Below are 25,431 nucleotides of genomic sequence, written 5' to 3' on the forward strand. Positions count from 1 at the left end.
ATGAAGCTATCAGAAATAACCAGTGGTAACATTTTGGCAAACATCATTCCAGAAAACGTCTCATACACAGAAAAGCATGTACAAATATATATTTTAAAGCCAGTATTTCAAAGAAAAATGAGCATAGGCAATACATAAATATTTAAAATTTCTCTTTCTTCATGCTTTATTTCATGAAACCTGCTTTCTTGTGGTTCTGAGAAAGATGATAGATATTAGTAGCTGAAATGTGGGGAAATGAAGAGATGGGCTGTCTCCCTGTTTTCTAGGAGAAGACAAAAAAGTATTAATAGAAATAGTTACTCCAGGAAATTAGAGGAAGGCAAATTTCAGCAAAATGAAAATGCTTTGTTTTGGAGGTCTAGCACTGGCATAGAAAAAAAAAAGAATGACCGGTCTGTTGCGCTAGGGAGAAGGGAGAGAGGCTGGTACACTCTTGCATCACTGCTAGAGGGAGGGGAATTGGGGACCATGGCCTATTGATAACATGTATCTCAGGTGACCAAGAATTGTGAAGAGGTTTTATTTTATTTATTTATTTGTTTCGTTTTAGGTCCCGCCATCAGTTCCTTATTGACCTTAGAGAGATGTGTTTGTAGCCAAGTAAAAAAGGAAAACATTGCTCTGGTTGTGTGAAATTTGGTGTGAGAGTGAACATTGCTCTCAGTGTGGGGCAAGGGTGGGGTTGGGAGCAGAGGCTTGAAGGGGCAGAGTCAGCTTTCACTACACATGCAGGCTTCCCACAAGCTCATCTTAGTTTTCTAAATGGGTTAGGGGGAGAGCTGATGTTGGGATCTGGGAGTGACAGGTGAGAATCCTTTAACAGAGTCCTGAGTCAGTAAAAGGTAAGAACTTTGACTTACCACCCAGCACTAAATGTTCACCCACCAGGGATTTGTTTTTAGTAGAAACTGGTTTCTTCAAGGAAATGTAGGACCTGAATTGGTCACAAGGGGGCAGTAGAGGCAAGCACAAAATCAGAACCCGCTTAGCTACTCCTGTCCTGTCTTTAGAAAAGCCTTAGTTAATGCTAATTATTTGGGGGTGGGGGGTGGGGGGCTTCAATATCTTTGGGGTAAAAATGAGGGGTGGAACAGAAAAGTGAGGCTTTAAGGGAGGAGTTACACATCAAGAGAATGAGTAGGGGAAGGGGAATTGAAAAGATGGGCATTTGTGGGGGCAAGGAGGAGTAGTGAAAGTGGCTGGAAAGTGTGCCTGAGATAAATGGGAGATATTTGGAGAGAGTGGAAAGGAGGGAGGGAGGGAGAGAGGGAGAGGGAGAGAGAGGGAGGAAGGGGGGAGAGAGAGAGAGAGAGAGAGAGAGAGAGAGAGAGAGAGAGAGAGAGATACATTAATTGGTTGCTTTGTACATGTGCCCCGACCTGGCCCAAGATCAAGCCTGCAACCGAAGTACGTGACCTTGACCGGAATCAAACATAAGACCCTTCAGTCCGAAGGCCAATGCTCTGTCCACTTAGCCAAACCAGCCAGGGCATAAATGGGAGATATTTGAAAACTAGAGTTCTCACTCTAAAGAGAGGGGACATATGTACTTCTCCCAATGTCCATTCTCTCTTGTCTGTCTACCAGTAGACATAGTTCTAGACAAGGAAGAAAGGAAAGTGCTCCACACAGTGCGATATCCAGGAGGGATGTCTGAGTCAGAATACAGGGTCTAGAAGCAAATGAGATTCTCCCTCTCCCAGGCTTTGTTCTCCTCCCCTCTCACTTTGGTGAAGGGAAAATTAAATGTTATACTCCTGAGAAAACAGTAGGAACAAGCTTTAAGGTAGGAAAAATACCAGACTAAAAAAACCCTAAACAAAACAAAACAAATAGGGATACTGATACCCTTGTAACCTGAGTTTTGACATGTGTATCTGTGGAGACTCAGATCAAAGCTTTATATGTTTGCATTGCCTCTGGTACCATGTTGGATGGCAGATAGTGCAGTTTGTGTACAGGAAAAGATGCTTCAATATCTCCTTCCTAGAATATCACAACTAAATGGTCTATTCAAGTGTAGGAACATGCTGTGACTTATCATAGATGTGGGATATGCTCTAATTAGTTATTTTGTGAAAGCACGTCTGGAGGTCAGGGCTAGAAGTTGCTGGTGTTCACCCGCTAATCATGACAGGGTACAGCCAGGGTAAGAAAAATAAAACCCACAGAGGAATAGGGAGGTTCAGACAGGGTTGAGTACAGGTAAGAGCTCTGTACCTTAGTCAAAGATACAAGAAAAGGCAAGCCCTGGGAATGAGGCTGGAATCAACTGTGGGCAGTAAGAACTCAAGGCTTTCCCAAAAGGACATGGCCTCAGTAAAGAAAAATCAACATTTGCCTAATGGAAATGATAACTTTTTAAAAATATATATTTTATTGATTTTTTACAGAGAGGAAGTGAGAGGGATAGAGAGTTAGAAACATTGGTGAGAGAGAAACATCAATCAGCTGCCTCCTGCACACCACCTACAGAGGATGTGCCACAACCAAGGTACATGTCCCTGACCTGAATCAAACCCGGGACCCTTCAGTCCGCAGGCCTACGCTCTATCCACTGAACCAAACTGGTTTTGGCAGGAAATGATAACTTCTTTGTAAAACTTTAGCAATTTAAAATTTTCAGTTGTGCTCTTGGCCTCTCCCAGGGTCCTTTCATTCAGGGGAAAATGTTTGCTCAGCCCGAGGATGCTGGTTTTTCATTTGGCCACAATATCAATAGTCATTTGACCAGTCTCTCCATTGTTGGAAACACGATCCCCACTCCCGAGCCCACTGTTAAGCAGGCTTTATGTGCCCTGGATAATGAGAGTGCCAGTGTGGAAAATCAGGGCCAGATTAAGATGTACATCAGTGAAGTGTGTCAGGAAACTGTGTCACATTGCTGCAACTCATTTCTGCAGCAGGCCAGATTAAATTTGTTAATAAGCATGACAGTTATTAATAACATGCTTGCCAAATCCGTTTCAGACCTGAGGTTTCCTTTGATATCAGAGGGAAGTGGATGTGCTGAGGTTCATGTTTTGAAACCGTTGATGGGTTTGTCTGAAAAACCAGTCTTGGCAGGGGAATTGCTGGGTCCCCAAATGCTGCTCTCATTCACATCCCCCTTTATCAGGAATGGAAACAGACAGGTTCTCCTGGACACCCTGGCCTCTTAAAAGACCATGTCAAACAGAACGGGACCGAACCTACCCAAAACCCATTTGGTGAACACGCACTTGTGTTCTCATGCAAAGACTCCGCAGTGGGTGCTGTAGAAGATCCAGCCTTAGCCAATCACCACATCATGGGGTGAAAGTCACACTTGCTAAATCGAGGACCACATTCTTATTGGCGGGGCAGGTGTTCCCACTGAACTTTGAGTAACTTCTGGTTTTGCAGTCTACAGGTAATGTGCATTGTAAATTACTTCCTTACTTCTTCCTGTGGTAAAGGGCTCATTTCAGCTGCCAGCTGTGGATAAAGCATCATGAAGGATGCTGCCTGTGGTGGTCTCCCTGTCTAAGCTGGACTGTTTTCTGGAGACCAGACACATATCGGAGCTTGTGCTGAAAGTGCTTTTGTTGCTGCATAGGTCGAATTCTTTTTCGTTTACTCTTTCTTCTACACCAGCTGATGGATGGTGAACCCATTCATCAGAAAAGTGCACTCCCTTTCTATGTTCTGTACTGACAACCTCATCCACCCAAGTCTACATTTGTATGTTTCATCAATAAACTTGTGTGCTTTGGCGAAAATGAGACATGGTACTTGTCCCTGAGTTGACAGTGTGCATGAAGAGAAAGACAAAACTACAGGATAAATGCTAACTGGGTCAGGGAGGGGGGAAGGAAGGCATTTGCTCCGACAAATGCACTCTTATCAGTGCTCACAGGAGGCAGGGGTAGAGATGGGCTGCAGTGTTCAGGAAAACCTCAGCAAGGGGTTGGGGGCTGAGGGAAGGTGGGGGCGTGGAATTAGGGTAAAATGTTGGGAGGACTGAAAGAGACAACACCTGTGAAGCAGGCAGCACAGTGCCTGCACCTGGCACCTGGCACAAAAAATCCCTTGATGAAGGTATCTTTCCTTGACTGCCAGCCAAAGAGGAATGTCAGTATCCTTGGGTTTGTCTACACATCCTTGAGGGCCACTGGGCAACCCATCCCCGCACATTCAATGGACGATTGCTGAGTGTCTACTTTGTGTCATTCTCTTCTGGGAAGCTGCTGTTGAAACTACTTCCAGAACCCCTCCTTTACTTGGGATCGCAAGACCAAATTCCTGGCAGAGTGAGAAGAGTTGGTTGCCACTGCTTCTCTTGGTGGAACTGCCTTTCTGCACCATCCCTGGTACCTTCAGTGGGATCCAGGAAGAGGAGGTGGAGTTCTCCACCAACTTCCTGTGGGGGTCATAGGGCAGACACTGAGGGTGCTTGGAATGGCTGTGGCTATTCCATTGATCAAGAGACACATCCTCTCCTCCACCCAAGCTCCCAACACCCCTTAGAGGAAAGGAAGAGGCCAGCCCTAACTGCTGAACCACTTCATTGAAATGGGCAACTCATTTCCAGACCCATGTCAATGAGCCTTAGACCCTGTGTCGCCAAAGCCAGGTTCCCTGCATGTTTTGGATGTGTCGGGCAATGGCCCTGTTTCTCAAAGCTCTGGCCAGCTCAGTGGACAAGAAGCTTCCCTTGGGCAGTAATGCTTCTGTGCCTGTTGCCCTCTCCTGGTCTCTTGGGATGCTGCTCTGGGCCAGTGTGCCCCAGGCATCAATCAGTGCTCTCTAAGTGTTCTGCCTCCTGATTATTCTCCATAGAGAGCGTAGTTTTATTTTATTTTTTCTCCCTTTTCCCAGAGTTTGGGTTGCAGGTGGGTTACAGCTCCCCTGCTTGTTGCCCTATGCTTCAGGCTGTCTAGTGGGCATTGGTGCTTGCCAGGTCCCCGGGGCCATCTCAGGGATCCTCCAAACAAGAATGGGGATGTGACCTCTTCCCAGGTCCTGGTACCTAGGACGGCTGGCACATGATTCGAGGTTGCAATGACACTACACCCCCAACAAGGATCATCGCCCTGGAGCTTTTTTGCTGGCTCTGGAGCCCTGTCTTGTTTCCTAAGAGCTGGTAATGCAACCATCTTTTTCTCCCAAGCAAGCCTCGGGTGGCCTGGACAATCTGTTTTCCAATCTGTAGGATTGCCCTGCAGACAGTTCCTGCATCCACGTGTCCCAGTGCAGTCAGCATGGCTCATGCTGTCTTCAGTGACACCTTAGGACTCGGCCTCTTTAACCTCAGCACAAAGGCAGAGGGGTTTCTCCTTCCTCCTGGCTCAGGATCCCATATTAACACACGCCTCCCTGCTTCTCTGCACTCTGCCGAATTCCCATTTGTGTTATGCATCAAGCAGTTGTCCCCCATGCCTGAGGAAGGCACTTGGTGCTTGCAGGCCACAACTGACTCCCAACGCAGGGAGGGCCTTGGAGACTTTCTGCCCGTCTCTGTCACAGGGAAGCCTGCCTGCATTGAAGTGTCTCCATGGTGTGGTCTTGGCCCAGTCAAGAGCCTCATCTCCATTTGCTGGCACTGCCCTTCCAAAGATACTCCCTGTGTCTGGAAGCTCAGCCCTCTAGTATGCCCTTCATCCCTTGGTGGGTTGCTGTGCCAGGGCAGGAGCCCAGTTCCCAGTGGATTCTGCCTGCGGACATGGAGGGGAGTCCAGAGCATGCCTGCCAGTCAGGGTCCAATTGAGATACTCAGATGCTAGCCCAGCCGGTGTTGCTCAGTGGTTGATCATCGACCTAGGAACCAGGAGTTCACGGTTTGATTCCCGGTCAGGGCACGTGGCTGGGTAGCGGGCTCTATCCCCAGTGTGGGGCATGCGGGAGGCAGCCGGTCAGTGATTCTCTCTCATCATTGATGTTTCTCTCTCTCTCTCCCTCTCCCTTCCTCTATGAAACCAATAAAAAATATTTTTTTTGAGAAAAATATTTTTTTGATAAAGTATATGTAATACTTTAAACAATTTTTTAATTGTTTAAAGTATTACATATAGTAGTACATATATCTCCTTTTTTTCCCCATTGACCTTCCCCCAGCCTCCCCTACCCCATGTCGCATGCCCTCATCCCCCGTCCCCCAGTGTCTTGTGTCCATTGGTTGTGCTTCTATGCATGCATACAAGTCCTTTGGTTGATCTCTTTCCCCCCTCCCCGACACTCCCCAGCCTTCCCGCTGTAATTTGACAGTCTATTCGGTGCTTTACTTCCTCTGTATCTATCATTTTGTTCATCAGGTTATAATGTTCTATATTTTCCATAAATGAGTGAGATCATGTGGTATTTTTCTTTCATTGCCTGGCTTATTTCACTTAACGTAAGATTTAAAAATATTTTTTAAAAATATATATTTTTAAAAAGCTATTCAGAGGCTATCAGCACTGAAAAGACTCTGGCGCCCCCTCCCACACTGCATTAGAAATGAAACAGTAAGAGACCTCCAAACACAAAACTTACCTACCTTCCTGCTGCAACTATCAGAGGTTCTTTCTGTGTGTCCCAATGGTAAACATTTGGCATGGTCATCAAAGCTTGAGCTTGTCACACTCTGTGGGGAGGTGACCTGCCCTAATGGGGCTGCCCCAGCCTCAGCTGTCTCTGTGTAAATCTGGAGCTGCCGCCACAGACTGACTGCCTTCTAGTCCCAGAAACGGCCTTGGCTTTTCTTCTTATTCATCCCATCATTACATCTACATCTGGTGCTGTACATACCACAGTAACTCCCAGTGCCCTCTCCAGCCTGCTCCCTCTCCTGGGGAATCTGTGGTTTTACAACCTGCGTTCCCCCCTCACCACCACCCCCAACCCCCCACACACACCATAAGTGCAGGCAAGGTTGCAGACATCCAGCTTCTCAGCTCCAATATCCAGTCCAAACTCTGCATCCTCACCCGTGGCCCTATGTGCCACTCTGAAAGTAGTTTCAACCACAATTCCCTCCCTTTGAAGTGCCACCCACAGACAGGCACAGCATTCACCAAATCAATCTCCAAGCTGCCATAGCACCATTTGGCTAAGAGTGACAGCTGGGTGGAGGACTGGCTCCCTGCTCCCTTCTAGGGGCCACTGATTGGTATGGGACCAACTTGCTGTCCTCTATCTATTTTATCAGTGTCTTGTAGTTTTCCGAGTACAGGTCTTTTACTTCCTTAGTTAAGTTTATTCCTAGGTATCTTAATTTTTTTGGTGCAATGGTAAATGGGATTGCTTTTTAAATCTCTCTTTCAGTAAGTTCACTATTGGTGTATAAAAATGCCATAGATTTCTTGGTGTTAATTTTGTATCCTGTTACATTGCTGAATTCATTTATTAAGTCTAATAATTTTTTGATGGTGTATTTAGGGTTTTCTATGTACAGTATCATGTCATCTGCAAATAATGACAGTTTTATGTCTTCTTTTTCCAATTTGGGTACCTTTTATTTATTCTTCTTGTCTAATTGCTATGGCTAACACTTCCAGTACTATGTCAAACAGGAGTGGTGAAAATGGGCATCCCTATCTCCTTTCTATTCTTAGGTGAAATGGTTTTAGTTTTTGCCCATTGAGTATGATGTTGGCTATAGGTTTGTCATATAAGGCTTTTATTATGTTGAGGTATGATCCCTCTATTCCCATTTTGCTGAGGGTTTTTATCAAGAAAGGGTGTTGGATATTGTCAAATGTTTTTTCTGCATCAATTGATATGACTATGTGATTTTTATCTTTCAAGTTATTTATGTGATGTATCATGTTTATTGATTTGTGGATATTATACCATCCTTGCAGCCCCAAGATAAATCCTACTTGGTCATCGTGTATAATCTTTCTGATGAAATGCTGGATCTGATTTTCTAGAATTTTGTTGAGGATGTTGGCATCTATGTTCATGAGGGATATTGGCCTGTAATTCTCTTTCATTGTGTTGTCTTTATCTGGTTTTGGTATTAGGGTGATGCTGGCTTCATAGAAGGAGCTTGGAAGTGTTCCTTCCACTTGAATTTTTTGGAATAGTCTGAGGAGAATAGGTTTTAATTCTTCCTTGAATGTTTGGTAAAACTCTGCTGTGAAGCCGTCTGGTCCTGGGCTTTTGTTTGCTGGAAGCTTTTTGATGACTGCTTCAGTTTCCTCTATAGTTATCAGCCTATTGAGATTTTTAGATTCTTCCTGATTGAGTTTTGGAAGGTTGTATTTTTCTAGGAATATGTACATTTCCTCTAGGTTATCTAGTTTGTTGAAATAGAGTTTTTCATAGTATTTTTAAAGAATCTTTTGTATTTCTGTGGGGTCTGTTGTTATTTTGCTTCTTTCATTTCTGATTTTGTTTATTTGGGTTGTCTCTCTTTGCTTCTTGGTGAGCCAGGCTAGAGGTTCATCAATCTTGTTTATCCTTTCTAAGAACCAGCTCTTGGTTTCATTGATCTTTTGTATTGTTTTTTTTTTTTTTGTCTCTAATGTCCTTTATTTCTGTTCTGATCTTTATTATCTCCTTCCTTATGCTCACTCTGGGCTTTTCTTGTTGCTCTCTAATTCCTTAAGTTGTAGAGTTAGATGATTTATTACCATTTTTTCTTGTTGTTTTCTGTTTTTTGTTTTTTTTTTTTTTGAGGTAGGCCTATAGAGCTATAAACTTCCCTCTCAGGGCTTCTTTCAGTGTCCCATAGATTTTGGATTGTTGTGTTTTCATTGTCATTAGTTTCCAGGATGTTTTTAATTTCTTCTTTGATCTCTTTGGCAACCCAGTCATTGTTTAATAGCATGCTATTCAGCTTCCAAGTGTTTGGATATTTTTAATTTTTTTTTTGTAGTTTATTTCTAATATTATGCCATTGTGGTCTGAGAAGATGCTTGATATGATTTCAATCTTCTTGAATTTGGAGACACTTTGCATGTTACCCAATATGTGGTCTATTTTTGAAAATGTCCCATGTACACTTGAGAAGAATGTATATTCTATGGCTTTGGGGTGAAATGTTCTGAATATGTCAATTAAGTCCATCTGATCTAGTGAGTCATTTAGGATTGCTGTTTCTTTGCTGATTTTTTTTGTCTAGAGGATTTATCCAGTGATGTCAGTGGGGTATTGAAGTTCCATACTATGATTGTATTGTTGTCAATCTCTCCCTTGATATCTTCCAGGGATTTTTTTTTAAATGTATTTGGGTGCTCCTGTATTGCGTGCATATATGCTTATCAGGGTTATATTCAGCTTTATTTTTTTTCATTTCCATTTGCCTGGAAGATATTTTTCTATTTCTTCACTTTCAGTCTTAGTGAGTCCCTTGTTCTGAGGTGGGTCTCTCATAGACAGCATATATATAGGTCATGTTTTGTTTGTTTTTTTATCCATTCAGCCACTCAATGTCTTTTGATTGCAGCATTTAATCTATTTACGTTTAAAGTTATTATTGACTAGAGGCCCGGTGCACGAAATTCGTGCACTGGGGAGGGTGTCCCTCAGCCCAGCTTGCACCCTCTCTAATATGGGACCCCTCGGGGGATGTCCTGCGGAATCGGGCCTAATCCTGCAGTTGGACATCCTTCTCACAATCCTGCAGTTGGACATCCTTCTCACAATCCTTCTCACAATCCTGCTGGCTCCTAACCGCTCACCTACCTGCCTGATTGCCCCCTAACTGCTTCCTTGCTGGCCTGATTGACCCCTAACTGCTCCTCTGCGGGCCTGATTGCCCCCAAATACCCTCCCCTGCTGGCCTGATCACCCCCAAGGCTTTTATTAGTATAGATATGACCCTGCACAGAAAATTTTACTAACCCTGCTGTACAATAAGGGCTTGACGATTGAATCATTAGGACCAGACACCAAGATTTCCTTTCTTTGAATAGTGGAGGGAATACTTATCTTGTCTTTAAGTTGCCCAGAAATTAAAATGAGATAATGACTTAGAAAAGTATAAAAGCACCACATAAAGACAACTGTCTTTTTAATGAAGTGGCAAAATGAAAAACACTTTTTATTCTCCCCCTTCCTTCCTTTACAGCTTTTATTTAAACTTTGAAATTTATAAAAATTTCACTCCAATTTTCATTTCTTTACATTCAACATTATTTTGTATTGGTTTCAGGTTTTATATTAGTTACAGAATAGTGGTTAGACAATCATATACTTTACAAAGTGTTCCCCGATATTTCTAGTACGCACCTGGCATCATACCATCATTACAACACTACTGACTATATTCCCTATTTAAGTGACAATGGGTTTACAGGTTCCTTTCAATCTTTCTTTTGTGTTTTTTATCCTTCCTTTTCTTTCTCACTTCTTCCCTCATTTTCTTTATATGGCCATCAAAGCTCAGTGAAGGCACTGGGACACGCTTCATCCATTTTACAGACCAGGAAACTGAGGCCAATTCCAGTTGGCTGTGGAACTTGACTCAGGAAGCCCTCAGAGCACACAGGAAGCTCTCAGAGCCATGCTCTTTGCGCTTCCTAAGGGGCAGCGGCCCAGCAAACAGAACAAACCTTCCAGTCAGGCTTCCGAGCCTCTTTCTCAAGCACCTCTTCATTGCGGATGCTCCACATTCTTTCCTCTCCCCCCATTCTTTACTGCCTCCCCTTCTCCGAAGCAGATGGAAGGCTTCCCACTCACTGCCTAGGCATGCTCTGCTATGGGGCAGGGTGTAGCGAGCTTGCTTTTGGGTGAAGGCAGGAGCAGTAGTCACTGCCGCTGAAGTGTGAAGGCCACCTGAGCGAGGCCCATTAGCACTGGGAGCTTCTCTGAATCATGTCAGTCAGTCCAGTACCCTGCAGTGCAGCACCCCTTCACTGAGGTGGCTCCACCCCTCAACCCCCGCCTCAGGAGTGAGGGTCCTTGCCCCTCTGCCAGGAGCCCTTCCATGCCCCTTGATCCCTGGCTGGGCCCACCCACATCTTGGGGACACTGCAGAACCTCTGTCTCTCTGCAGATAAGGCAGATCCCTGCCCTAGGTCTCAGCAAAGCTATGAATCTGTGGCCAGAGGCTTGGTCTGGGTCTCAGCAACCACATGCCTGCAATGTTCCCAGGGACCCTGGGAGGGGCTGGGTGAGTCCTGCCACGCCCCCGCCCAGGGTGGCCATCGCCAAACGGGACCCCCAGGAGCACCAGGCTCAGCCCCTACACGCCCCCCCGGGTGGCGATTGCCGCCCAGGACCCCCGGGAGCGCCAGGCTCGGCCCGGACACACCCCCCAAGGGTGGCGATCGCCGCCCCAACCCCCGGGAGCGCCAGGCTCGGCCCGGACACACCCCCCAAGGGTGGCGATCGCCGCCCCTGACCCCTGGGAGCGCCAGGCTCGGCCCCGACACGCCCCCCCGGGTGGCGATCGCCGCCCAGGACCCCCGGGAGCGCCAGGCTTGGCCCGGACACGCCCCCCGGGTGGCGATCGCCGCCCTGACCCCCGGAACTAAGAAGATTGGGCGCCGCCATCTTGGTCTTCTCAACGGCCGGATAGGCCACCCGGAGTCCCGCCCCCAGCCTCTCGCAGGCCCAATCATGGGCATAGCGGAGGTGCGGTCAATTTGCATGTTTCTCTATTATAAGGTAGGATAGTACTTGTTTGCAGCCATTTTTATTTTTTGTGCCTGTGCTCCTTCTTCCCTTTTTATTTCTTTTTACACCAGACCCTTTAGCATTTCTTGCATTGCTGGCTTGGTAGTGATAAATTCTCTTAGCCATTTTTTTGTCTGTGAAGCGCCTTATTTCCCTTTCAATTTTGAATGATAGCCTTGCTGGATAGAGTATTCTTGGATTCAGTCTCTTGCTTTGCATCACTTTGTAAATTCCCTTCTATTACTTTCTGGCCTGATGTGTTTCTGTTGAGAAATCATTTGATAATCGAATGGGAGATCCCTTGTACATAACTTTCTGTCTCTCTCTTGCAGCCTTTAAGATTCTTTCTTTGTCCTGAACGTTTGCCATCATAATTATGACATGTCTTGGTGTGGGTCTTTTCAGGTTCATCTTGTTTTGGACTCTCTGTGCTTGTTTGACTTTTTTCTTCCCCAAATCAGGGAACTTTTCTGATATTATTTCCTCAAATAGGTTTTCTAACCCTTGTTCCTCTTCCTGTCATTCTGGCACCCCTATTATTTATATGTTACTTCATTTCATGTTGTCCCAAAGCTCCCTTAGGCTCTCCTCCTGTCTTCTAATTTGTTTCTCCAATTGCAGTTCAGTTTGGGTGTATTTTGCTTCCCTGTCTTCTAATTCACTAACTCAGTCCTCCGCTTCTCTAGTCTACTGTTGAAACTTTCTATGGTGTTTTTTATTGCCACTATATTACTCTTTATTTCTTCTTGATTCTTACATAAGTTGTTGATTTTTTCATCCATCAGGTTTATGAACTGTATGACCCTTATTCTGAATTATTTTTCTGACATATTGCATGCCTCCATTTCACTTAGCTGCTTTTCTGGTGATGCCTCATTTTCTTTCCTTTGGGGGCTTCTTTATCTACCCATTTTTGCTCTCACCAACGGATCTAGGTGTTGAGTCATGCATGGGCTGCTCCTTGGGCAGCAATGGCTCCTCAGCCAGAGGCTGCTCATCAGATGGTCATGGCAGTGGATGCTCCTCAGTTGGTGGCGGCTCCTCTGGTGAGCGCTGCTCGCAGCAGTGGTGGCTCCTCTCACTGGTGGGGGCAAGCTGCTTGTGTAGCTGCTGCTCCATGAACTGGGGCGGGCTGCTCACAAGGCTGCTGCTCCTCAGATGTGGGCAGGCTCTGCGTGGCTGCTGCTCCTCGGACAGGGGCAGGTTGCTCGCAGGGCTGCTGCTTCTCATACTTAGGTAGGCTGCTCCTTGAATGGGGGTGGGCTGCTCATGGAGCTGCTGCTTATCGGATGGGGGTGGGCTGCACGCAAGGCTGCTGCTCCTTGGATGGGGGGTGGGCCACTCGCACAGCTGCTGCTCCTCAGATGGGGGCGGGAAGCTTGTGGGGCTGCTGCTCCTTGGATGGGGGTGGGCTGCCTAGGTGACTGTTGTTCCTCGGATGGGGGCGGGCTGTGTGAGGCTGCTGCTCCACGGATGTGGGTGGGCCACTCACGGGGCTGCTGCTCCTCGGACTAGGGCAGGCTGCTTGCGGGGCTGCTGCTCACATGGTTGTAGTGCCCTGGGCTAAAACATTGGGCTAGCCAGAGGGGAGCATACTTTGGAACTCACAGGAGCCCGCACCCGAGGTGGCTGGAGTCTCAGTAACCATGGGACCACAACCAAGGCAGCATGTCCCTGGTGGGGGTGGCTGTAGAGTCCCAGGTGTTATCTGAGGGCACCCTGGGTAGAGGTGAGGCTGGGCTCCCAATCACAGCATCTCTCCCCTTCAAAAAGGCATGGCCTGTGCAGAAGAGCCGGCCTCTCCAGGACTGTTTGCAATGGTAGCAGAGGCTGCCTGGTTAGGCAAGCCCGGTCAGCCTGCCCACAAAGGTCCTGCGGGATCTAACTGTGACACACACACACACACACACACACACACACACACACACACCACATGTCCACACACTCCTCTTTTGCTCCCTTCCTCCCTCACGCTCTCTCCCTTGCTGCCACCTTCTTACTGCCTCTGTAGTTGGGTCTGGGGTGTTATTGACCTGTTTGTGGATGGAGTCTCCTCTCCGGGTGTCTGGTTATGTGGCTCGCTCTCTACCACGTTGGCTAAATAGGATAAAATTCACCTCAACAAGACACGACACAAAGGGAACAAAACACAAATGTACTCACAACCCCAATAACCCCAATATAAGTGACCACCAGAGAAAAGAGACTTAGGGTAGAGACAAGAGAGAACAAATGATATCGAAGAGAGAAAAAATGGTATGAGAGAAAAGAAAACAAAGAAAAAGGAAAAAAAAAGAAAAATATATATATATGGAGAAAACACCACAGAACAAACAGATAAACCAAAACATACAAACACCAAATTCCCAGTAAAGAGGGTGGGGCAGAATCTTACATACAGAAAGTAAGGTTAAGAATTGGATTAATATGGGGAGGACCTTAGGTTAGTATAGAGGAAGTAGAAAGAGGTTGAGTGGATAAGAAGAAAGAGAAAGAGAAGAAAAAAATAATAGTAGTAAATTTAAAAATAGGATAAAATAAGAAAGTTAGAATGATGAAAAATAATGTGAAAAGAAATATAAAATAAACAAAGGAAAATAAAGAAAAGAAGAGATAACAAAATAATAATAAAATAAAATTAAAATTAAAAAGTGAAGTGTCGTTCCTTTCCGCTGATTTGTAATTCCCCATGAGGGCTGGTTTCAGATCCCACTCTTTTGTACTGTCGGCAGCTTCTCAGTTTTCTGTTACTGGGACTGAAGTCCTCTCTTTAAGCCATATTTTTTTTGTATCCTTTGTGCCACTCAGAGTGTAGTCTGGGTGTGGCTGTATTGATTGCCTGGAGACTGCAGGAAGAGACTATCTCTTCAGGAGAAAATGGCGGCATATGTCTGGCTCCTCAGGTATGACTCAGTGCCAGACTTGTGGCCACCTCTCCTCGACCCTCTCCTCTCCCCAACCTCTCCCCAGACTCCACAAGTCTGCACCTCCACCTGCACCTCAGCTATGGTTGAGTGTCTGTATTTGAAAGGTCCTATGAACTAGGTTCAGTGAGCAAAAGCAAAGACCAAAAAGAGAGGAAAGAGCTGCGCTACTGTGAGCGCCTCTGCCACCAGCACTGTGCGGCTTGGGCAGCTGTCCAGGCTGCCCCCTCTGGGCTCAGTCTCTCATGGCTGTGGACCCAGATCTAGAATGCCCTGCTGCCAGAAGCCCTGAGGACCTCTTTTCACAGTCAGACCCTATGCCTGTCCTAAGGGACGTGGCCTCGGTGCTGTGCGATTTCCCTCTGACCCTCTGGGCTCGGAGGTCTTGCAGTTCTCTCCAGCCCAGATCCCTGGTTTTACCATTCTCCAGGCATCCTCTGCCCTTCCTGGCTGCGAATTGTCTTACCAGCTGTGTCTACTTCACCAATTCGGGGTGGATGTTATTCTATTTAGTTGCTCATTCTATATGCTCCGGGACAAGGCTCAGGGCATATCCATCTATTCCGCTGCTATTTTGTCTCCCTTTAAAATTAGCTTTGAGAACTCTTAAGTATTTTCAGCCAAGTACAGGCAATAGTTTGCTTCTCATTATGTGAAGTTATAATCCTAATAACTTCATCTTAATGGTGAGTGTGTTAAACAAGAACATTATTTACAAGGGAGATTATATATAGTTTGTTTAAATATTTTTTATAACATTGTTCTTGTTAAATGCTAAAGGGACTGTACCAGGTCAAGGTTAAAAATGGGCAGGGACACAGCGAGTCCAGTGGGCAACCAGAACACTGACCTATATGTTTGCCCCAGTCCTCAGGAAGGCCAGAGGAAAGAGACTATATCAGGCATCTCATATAGCATGATAGTCACAAGGCTGGGCAAATACAGATCAACCAATTACTTACATTTTGTCTTAAATTTAATTTGTTTAAAAAATAAATATACTAGCCGAAACCGGTTTGGCTCAGTGGATGGAGCATCGGCCTGCGGACTGAAAGGTCCTAGGTTCGATTCCAGTCAAGGGCATGTACCTTGGTTGCGGGCACATCCCCGGTAGGGGTTGTGCAAGAGGCAGCTGATCGATGTTTCTCTCTCATCGATGTTTCTAACTTTCTATCCCTCTCTCTTCCTCTCTGTAAAAAATCAATAAAATATAAAAAATATATATAAAAAATAAATATACTAGTGGTTGATAATTCAAAGTATAACAAAGAATATAAGTTGAAAATATCCCTCTCACCTCTCTGTTGCCACACACTAGTTATTCCCACCAGAGGCAGTGTTATTAGTTTCTTGTGCAACATTACAGAGAGGTTTTATATATTTATTTATTTTCACACATTCATAATAATCTTAACAATCCTTTAGTATTACTACATAAAAATTTTGCTTTTTGGTTTATAGCTTAATAGTATTTTATTGTATAAATATGGCATAATTATTTACTCAGTCCCCTCTGTGTGGATATTTCCCCCCACTTTTTTATATTAATTACAAATAATGAATCAATGCTTATACATATTTATTTTCCTTTCCCTTTCTCTTTTCATCCACCCAATTTTAGTTGATTAAATTATATTTATTTGTGTTTATCTTTGTACTACTCAATACACTTTGACACCTATTGCCAGCTTTGTCTGTTTTAGATACTTTTTTTTTAATCCCTGCTACTAAGGATAAGAAAAAGCAACATATTTACATTACCTACCGCCTTCTTTTTCTTTCCTCTCCTAATTGTTGTTAATTATGTAATTTCTACTCCATCTAGGTGTATCACCATTACATTTGCTCTGTAACCATAATCATGCCATTTTTTTTTTTTGGTCTTCCTCTTAAATTTACATAGATTTGACACTAGTTGCTAAACTTTTGCTATAGTTTTTCCCCCTGTGTTTCTGTCACTTTTGTGTGAATGTTAAATTTCTTCTACATTTTCCCTGAGGACAGACAGCTCATATTTCAGCTCATTCTTGTCTTGCCATTTCTTTCTAGAGCTCTTGCATGATTTCTTCATTAAAACTTTCTAATTCATGGTGACAATTTTACCTACTTTTTTCCAGATGAGTTTTATTTATCTGCCATGTATTTTTCAGGTCCCTTTTCTCCTTTTCTCATGCATTACCTGTGTTTACCTCTTGTGCTACTTCCATTTTGAGTCTCAGTCTTTAAGGGATTTCATTGAATCAGTTATTTGCAGGAGGATCATCTATAACAAGGGCCAGGATTGTCTTCCCTGAGACCAAGAATTCTCCTTATGGACCAAATCATTATAAAGAAGTAGTTGTGGGGTTGTTGAAAGTAAAGTCTCTCCTCTCACCTGCTGCTTGGGGGCAAACTCATTTCCAGTGTTACCTTTGGGACAGATTACTTTCTGCAAATATGACCTGTCTCTGTGACTCCTTATTTGGACCAATCTCTCTATGCTTCTTCTTAGGGATTTCCTGCTCATGGTGGCTCCTACTGCCAACTTGTACATGCTTCTTATCTTTAAGAAATATACAAATTTTGCCCAGTGGGCATGGTTCAGTGGTTGAGCATCAACCTATGAACCACTAGGTCACAGTTCAATTCCCAGTTGAGGGCATATGCCAAGGTTGCAAGCTCAATCCCTGGTGTGAGGTGTGCAGGAGGCAGCCAATCAATGATTCTCTTTCATCATTGATATTTCTATATCTCTCTCCCTCTCCCTCCCTCTGAAATCAATAAATATATGTATTTTTAAAAAATAAATATACGAATTTGTTAGGAAGGTGGATTTCACATTAAGTGCTCTTACCACAATAATTAAAAAAAAGAAACATATACAGTCTCTCCTCTTTGTGAAATTAGATGATGTCTAGTGGCTGACTTGAGAATGCAGAATCACAGTTAGAGAGTTCCTGGAAAATTAACAGAACAGACTGTCAAGCATAAAATCAATTTACAAATTCATGGAGATGTTCTCTGTGAAGGAGTTAGAGCCCAGTATAACTGCCAGGCTCAGTTTGGACAGAGCTTCTAGTCAGAAAGGCAAACAACTCCATGTTCTCTGCCAGCCTTCCTGAACTTTCTTACTAGACAGCAAAGGGGGGAAAGAAACACACAGCACAGTTCCTTTCTGTCCTGGCAACTGAACTTGTACCTATTAAAAGAAAAATGAGTGACACAAAAGATGCTTAAATCAAATCCGTTGCATCTGTAGTTGACGTGGCTTTTCTTGATTAATTTTCTTAGCATTCATCACGCTCCATTGTATTTTCCATTTCCTTTGCCTGTCTTCTGAACTAGATGATAAGCTCTATGAACACAAGAATGATACCTGTTTTGTTTACTATTGAATCACCATATGTCTCTCAAATAATTAGGGCTCAGTGTCTACTCCATTTAATTGTCTAGCATTCACTCTGCAATTCTGATTCTGGACAACAGTTTGTACTTATATATATATATTTTTTTTGAAAGATTTTCAATAGATATGCATTATGTTTACAAAGAGAAATTTGTTTTTAAAAATGTGTTAAAAATCAATATTTACAATATAGTGATAATTAACTTAAAAGTGCAGACGCATGAAAAGGACCAGAACGTTAGACACTCAGTATTTTAAGCTACTGTTCTCAGGTCTCTTCACCTTCTTCATTTTTCAGGAATCTCATCCACTGCTATGGCTTCAGTTATCACCCATATGTTAATGACTCACAAGTCTACATATCCTGAGTTCAAGATTAATTTATTTGATGCCTATATTGCATATCCCACAGATATTTCATGTTCAAAATCCTATATTTCTCCCTCATCTTATATTGTTAGCTTGTTTCAAAGTCCCATCTATTTCACTTCATTAATAGGTATGAATATTTATAAGAACAATACATACACGTGACAGCAAAGCAATTAGTACAGAGTTTGTGATGAAAAGGAATAATTTTTCCTCTTGCTCTTCCCTAAACTCAGTACCACTCTCTAGAGTTCAGAGGCAAGTTTTCTTAACTTTTAAAATTTTAACTCCTTCTCATGCAGTGGTTTTCAACCAGGGGTGCCTTTGCTCCTCCAGGAGACATTTGTCAGTGTCTGGAGACATTTTTGATTGTCACAACTGAGGAGAAGGGCACTATTAGCATCATGTGGACAGAGGCCAAGGGTTGTACAGAACAGTTCCCAGCCCAAAATGTTAATAGTGCCAAGACTAAAAACTGTTCTTGTGGTTATCTTCAAAACACCAAAAATATCCTTCTACCCTTAATGATCTTCTGATGTGAAAATAGGGCACTTGACTCATTTTATAATTCTCCCTGTCCCTCTCATATTTTCATTTTTATTGTGTTGTTGTTATTACCTTAGTTTAATTATACAGTCAATAATTTTTATGGAGTACCATTGTATGCCAGACACTATTCAAGACATTTAGAGTTTGGTAGTAAGCAAGACAGTGATAGCTTTTATTAAGCTTGCTTTCTTGTGGGGGTAATAAACCATAAAATCAATTAAAATAAGGTAGCTAAATTTAACTTTAAATGATATACATAAACCTTTATTTTGTTTCATAAACTTCTACCAGGATGTGTTCATACCTCACATTATAAAATGAAGATATCAGTTCTGCTATCCTTTCTCCTCCTGTCTTTCATCATCTTCTATATCCCATGTTCTGTCAGTTACATTTTATTAAGTCTAATGTTTGCTTGAAATCTCATCCTCATGAGTGATATGTGAATCATTTTCTAAAACTATACAAAATAAATTCATGTGTTAGGACACTACTTGGCAATGAGCAGCATTTATATAGCCATAATCATCTAAATATTGTTTATGATTTCAATGTATAGAGTTGAAATGGGATATTAAAGATGCACTGTTCAATTGTTATAGAAGATCATGTAAACGTAAACTTGAACTTACTATAGAGATAGATGATAGATTAGCTATAGATAGATAGATAGATAGATAGATAGATAGATAGAAGACTATATAAAGCAAAAACCTCAGCAGCATTCTCTGCATGAGAAAGGCAAGGCCACCTTGCTTTCAAGACCCCATGAAGGCATCCCTTTGATGATGATAGCACCTTTGATGATGATGACTCCCTCAGGTGCTTTCACAAATTCAATCTTGGTCTTTCTTGGGGATGTGGGAGGGTTACCTTTATATTCAGTTTGTCACTTCAGACTGTTCTGGGAGCCATGTAACCATTGTCTATTTATATACTGTCTTCTGGTGTGGTAGAGCTAGGTGTAAGTTGTAAATTAATTTTATCAGGGTATAAATGTATCTTACCCTGCAAATATTTACTTAGTAACATAAGAGCTAGTTCAAACCTACCCCATCTTATGTGGCATAATCAGATCTCAGAGATACCTGAGATTATTTGCTTTTGCTTTAATCTAGGCCACTACAGTTGCTTAGAAATGTTCTGAAATCCAAGGTCAAAGCTCTTGAGTCACTTAGGGGATACTGTTGGTAGATTCAAGACTCAATAGATTGTTTTTCCTTATATCCCATCAAAGTCTGAACTTACTCTCTAACTTAATTTGCTGCATATTAGGAGCAAGTACACAGTTTTTGTTTTGTTTTGTATACCTGTTGTCTATTGTTGCATAACAAACTATTTCAGAACTCAGTAGCTTAAAACAACCATCTTATTTGCTCATTATTTTGCAGATCAGAAATTTGCACTGAGCTTATCTGATGGGTTCTTCTGCTAGTCTTGCTTGAGGTCATTTATATAGCTGGAATTAGCTTGTAAATCAGCTGTGGGATGATTTTCCTGTAGCCAGGGTTGCCAGATATAGCAAATAAAATTATAGGATGTCCAGTTAAACTTGAATTCCAGATAAATAATTAATAACTGTTTTAGCATAAGTATTCCCCATGCAATATTTGAGACAAACTTACACTGAAAAATATTTTATGTTCATCTGAAATTCAAATTTAAATGGGAATCCTATAGTTTATCTGGCAGTTCTTTCTAAGGGTCCTCAATTGGAACAGTACATTTCTGTTCCATATGGTCTCATCCTTCAGCAGGGTTAGCCTGGGTTTTTGTGCATGGTGATTTCAGAGCAGAAAGAGGGCGAGCCCCACTAAAAATGCACTGTTCAAAACTCTTCATGAGTCATGTTTGCTAATGTTCAAACTGGCCAAGGCAAATCACATGGCCAGGCCCAGAGTCAATGTGGGAGGGAACTACACAATGGTATGGAGACAAGAAGCATGCTTCTTTGGGAGCCATTACTATAATATTTTCTTAGAAATTCTTCTTTATTTTTAATTTTTTTAAATCCTCACTGGAGGATATTTTCCCCATTGATCTTTAGAGAGACAGTAAAAGAGGAGAGAGAGAGAGAGAGAGAGAGAGAGAGAGAGAGAGAGAGAGAGAGAGAGAGAAAGAGAAACATTAATGTGAGAGAGACACCTCGACTGTTTCCTCCTGCATGCATCCCGACCGTGGCCAGGGATGAACCTGCACCTGAGATACATTCCCTTGATCAGGAATCGATTCCGCAACCCTTCAAACCACTTTAACCACTGAGAAAAATCAGCCAGGGCTTAGAGTTTTTTCTAATTGTCTTTCTGCCCTTATTTGCCTCTAGTTTTTATAATCTCTCAATTCATTTTACCCAGTCCCCTTTTGTTCATGAATTCACCCACTATCCCAAATCCTCTGTCATCTTGCTCCATTTTGGTCTGGTCAACCATGCCTGCTGTTCAGCTGTCATCTTAAAACCAACCTTTATTGCTTTCCCAAGTTGAGATCACAATTTCCTTGATTCCATACTTACCTTTGATGTAATTACTATCTTTTTTTTGTTGGAGTACATGTTCAAATAACTTCCTAAGAGAAGGTCCATAGGAGGTAAATTTTTGGAGCACTTTAAGACCTGAAAACAGCTTTATTGTCACCACATACCTACTTGATAGTATGTTTAGAGGTAGAATACTAGAGAAAAGCATATTTTCTAAGGATTTGAGAGCATTTATACATTGATGTTTAGGATCCAGTGTTATGAATAAGAAGTCTGTTGCTAGTCTGATTTGTAGATGACTTTCGCCTTAACCGCAAAAGAATTTAGGATCTACTTTTAATCTTTATTACTCTAAAATTTCTTGAGGATATGTCTAAGTGAGGGTTATTTATTGAATGTATTGGGCACACAAAACACATTTCCTTTTCATAAAAAAAAAACACAGAGAAAAAATAGTGAGGATCTATGTATAAATCATCCACAATTAACAACAAACATTAACACTTTATTGTATTTGTTTAAAATATTTTTATTAATAGATAAAATTGGGCTACATTGTTCGAGTCACATTTTCCTCCAACTCTTCCCACAGCCAATTTATATTGTAAAATTAATGTGCACTTTTCCAGTACCCATTTGTAATTTTGCTATAAAGATATGTATCCATAATAATATATAGTATTGTTTCATATGTTTAAAATTATATAAATGGCATTGTATCTTTTTACAAATGCTTGACACAACATTAGGTTTCTGAGAATTGTCTAGACTGATATATAGAGACCTAGTTCACCATTTTTACAACTTATCAATTCTGTTATATAAATATATGACATATTACTACAGCAAGCATCAACTTTTCAATAAGCTGAAACATCGACCATTAAAATCAGCAACAAGACAAGTATGCTCTGTATCATTAATACTGATGTTCTGGCCCTGGCCAGCTTGGCTCGGTGGATAGAGCGTTGGCCTGCAGACTGAAGGGTCGCGGGTTTGATTCAGGTCAACAGCATATGCCTGGGTTGCGGGTTCGATCCCCAGTAGGGGGCGTGCAGAAGGCAGCAGATCAATGGTTCTCTTTCATCATTGATGTTTCTATCTCTCTCTTCCTCTCCCTTGCTCTTTGAAATCAATAAAAATATATTTAAAAAAAATACTGATGTTGTGGAGGTCCTTGACAGTGCAATGAGATAAGAAATGAGCTATAGAATTTTGCAAGTCTAGTCGAATAAGGCTGTCTCCCGGTGTAGACACAGCTGATCCTCACAGCCAATTGGCCTGGAGGTCAACTCCTCCCACTGATACCAACAACAATCAAGACTTAACTACAACAAGGTTGTACACACAGTCCAAAAAGGGGTGCACCAAGAGTGTCCACCTCAGGTAACTGGGGAGGCCAAGCCACTGGCCCATATAGGACAACTAGCACACAAAGCTACCCTACCAACTCAGGGAAGCAGCGAAAATCAGGAGACAAAGAAACAGATCACAAACCAAAGAAATGGAGGAAAACAAATGACTGGAGATAGAGTTCAAAACCACGGTTATAAGGTTTTTCAAGAATTTCCTAGAAAAGGCTGATAAATTTAGCGAGACCCTCGTGGATATGCGAGAGACCCTCGAAGATATGGAAAAGGACCAACTAGAAATTAAACATACAATGGTAAGATATGTACACACATAATACCTTAATAAAAAAAGTGAAAAAAAAAGAAATTAAACATACACTGACTGAAATAAAAAATATTATACAGACACCCAACAGCAAACCAGAGGAATGCAAGAATCAAGTCAAAGATTTGAAATACAAAGAAGCAAAAATCACTAAACTGGAAAAGCTAAAAGAAAAAAAAAGAATCCAAAAATTTGAAGATAGTGTAAGAAGCCTCTGGGACAACTTCAAGCATACCAACATCAGAATTATGGGGGTGCCAGAAGAAGAGAGAGAGCAAGATACTGAAAACCTATTTCAAGAAATAATGACTGAAAACTTCCACCACCTGGTGAAAGAAATAGACTTACAAGTCCAGGAAGCGCACAGAACCCCAAACAAGAGGAATCCAAAGAGGACCACACCAAGACACATCATAATTAAAATGCCAAGAGCAAAAGACAAAGAGAGAATATTAAAAGCAGCAAGAGAAAAACAGTTAATTACCTACAAGGGAGCACCCATACAATTGTCAGTGGATTTCTCAACAGAAACTATGCAGGCCAGACGGGAGTGGCAAGAAATAGTCAAAGTGATGAATAGCAAGAACCTACAGCCAAGAGTACTCTACCCAGCCAAGCTGACATTCAGAATTGAAGGGCAGCTAAAGAGCTTCATGGATAAGAAAAAGCTAAAGGAGTCCATCACCGCCAAACCAGTATTATATGAAATGCTGAAAGGTATTCTTTAAGAAGAGGAAAAAGAAGAAAAAAGTAAAGATAAAAATTATGAACAACAAATACATATCTATCAAAAAGATGTTTTATCTATCATAAAAACCAAGTGAATTAAAAATCTGGTGTACAGAATAAATTGGTGAATATAATAGAATCAGGGGCATAGAAAGGGAGTGGACTGACAACTCTCAGGGGTAAAGGGGTGTGAGGGGTGCGGGAAGAGACTGGACAAAAATCATACACCTATGGATGAGGACAGTGGGGGGGAGGTAAGGGAAGAGGGTGGGATGGGAACCAGGTGGAGGGGAGCTATGGGGGGAAAAAAGAGGAACAACTGTATAATCTGAACAATAAAGATTTATTAAATTAAAAAAAAGAAATGAGCTATAAAATACTGAATAGGAAGAGATAAAACTGTCATAATTTGTAAACTATGTTTGTCTACTTAAAATGTCAAAAAGAAAAAAGAGGCAAAATAATAAAATTAAAAAGAGGGTATAACAAAGAAGCCTGAATGTAGAATAGCAATGCTACATCAAGGGTTTTTATACAAACCAGCGATAACTGTTTCTATTAATTTTATTTTCAAATCACAAACATATATATGTACAAAATTCACAATGCATGAAAGAAAAAGGAGTCATTTATTGATTTTCCCAAAAATATAACCTTTTCGAAATGGAAACTCAATACATAGGTCAGTAGGCAAAAGATGCTATGACTTTCTTTGTGTATCTTTACAAAGGAAATATACAATATTACAAAATACAAAATTAGATATTATATAATGTAACAATGTATAATAATAAAAGCATAAAATGCTAATTAGACCAGATGTCCTTCCGGACATCCTTCCAGATGACCTTCCGGACGAAGCCGGGGCTGCAAGGGAAGCCCAGGTCCTGCGTGCCAGACGGAAGCCGGTGCCAGCAGCCGGGGAAAGGAAGGCCTACTCTTGCACAAATTTTGTGCATCGGGCCTCTAGTATATAAATAATATTTACAATAATAGCCACATCACAGATAATGTAAAATTCTAGAGTGATCAAATATGCCACTAAAAATTCAAGGGAAGAGTTGAGAGAAACCACTGCCAGACAATAGCCATATATTTCAAATGTGGTTAATGGATACCATATGGCTAGCAAGTCTATACATAGAAAAAAACTTGCTTTTCTCTCACACAAATAAAGTAATTTTGGCGAGGGAAGAAACCAGTCCCTAGTTTCTAATGGTGCGAAATAAGCAGGGTAAGGGTTCCCAAATTTCCTATGGGCCAGAATATGTCCTGAGAAGGAACCTGGGGCAGAGGCCTGCTCACTAGCACCAACACAGCCCTCCCCAGCAACACACACACCTTCTGCCATAGACCACCCAGGGATCTGAGGTTCTTAAGTTAGAGGTTCCTGGGAGAAAGGGGTGTGCCTCAGGAGGGACTTGAACACCAGGAGGCCACAGAAGGGATGCTCAGCTGGGTGCATGAGGATCCCAGAATGTGCTACTCTGCGGCATGAGGGTGGAGTGATAACTGATGCTGGGTTAACTGGTTATCCATTTAGAAAAAGGAGTAAAGTTGGATCACTACCTGCCAAAGAATGGAAGGAAGTGACAGAGTGTGAGGTGCTGCACGCAGCATGTGTAGCAGACAAGGGCTTGGCCAATCCTCTGTAAGACTATGCCAGACTCTGGAGTGGCACCCATCTGGGTCCCATACCAATCAGTGGCCCCTAGAAGGGAGCAGGGAGCCAGTCCTCCACCCAGCTGTCACTC

The 25,431-nt window shown here is 42.4% G+C and overlaps 1 protein-coding gene across 1 annotated transcript; it reads left to right on the forward strand.

The window, feature by feature from the left end:
- LOC103299723 (protein ARMCX6-like) lies at positions 1-3,164 on the forward strand. Its single transcript, XM_008156571.3, has 2 exons — positions 1-78; positions 2,613-3,164. Exons 1-2 carry the CDS (start codon positions 1-3, stop codon positions 3,162-3,164), a joined length of 630 nt encoding a protein of 209 aa, XP_008154793.1.
- The last annotated feature ends 22,267 nt before the right edge of the window (positions 3,165-25,431 follow it).

The sequence above is a fragment of the Eptesicus fuscus genome, chromosome 1 (assembly GCF_027574615.1).
Source record: "Eptesicus fuscus isolate TK198812 chromosome 1, DD_ASM_mEF_20220401, whole genome shotgun sequence".
Taxonomy (NCBI): domain Eukaryota; kingdom Metazoa; phylum Chordata; class Mammalia; order Chiroptera; family Vespertilionidae; genus Eptesicus; species Eptesicus fuscus.

Coding starts and splice junctions, on each gene's coding strand:
- LOC103299723 (XM_008156571.3), top strand. CDS start 1: ATGAAGCTATCAGAAATAACCAGTGGTAACATTTTGGCAAACATCATT. Junction 79..2,612: donor TCTCATACACAGAAAAGCAT/GTACAAATATAT, acceptor GTAAAACTTTAG/CAATTTAAAATTTTCAGTTG.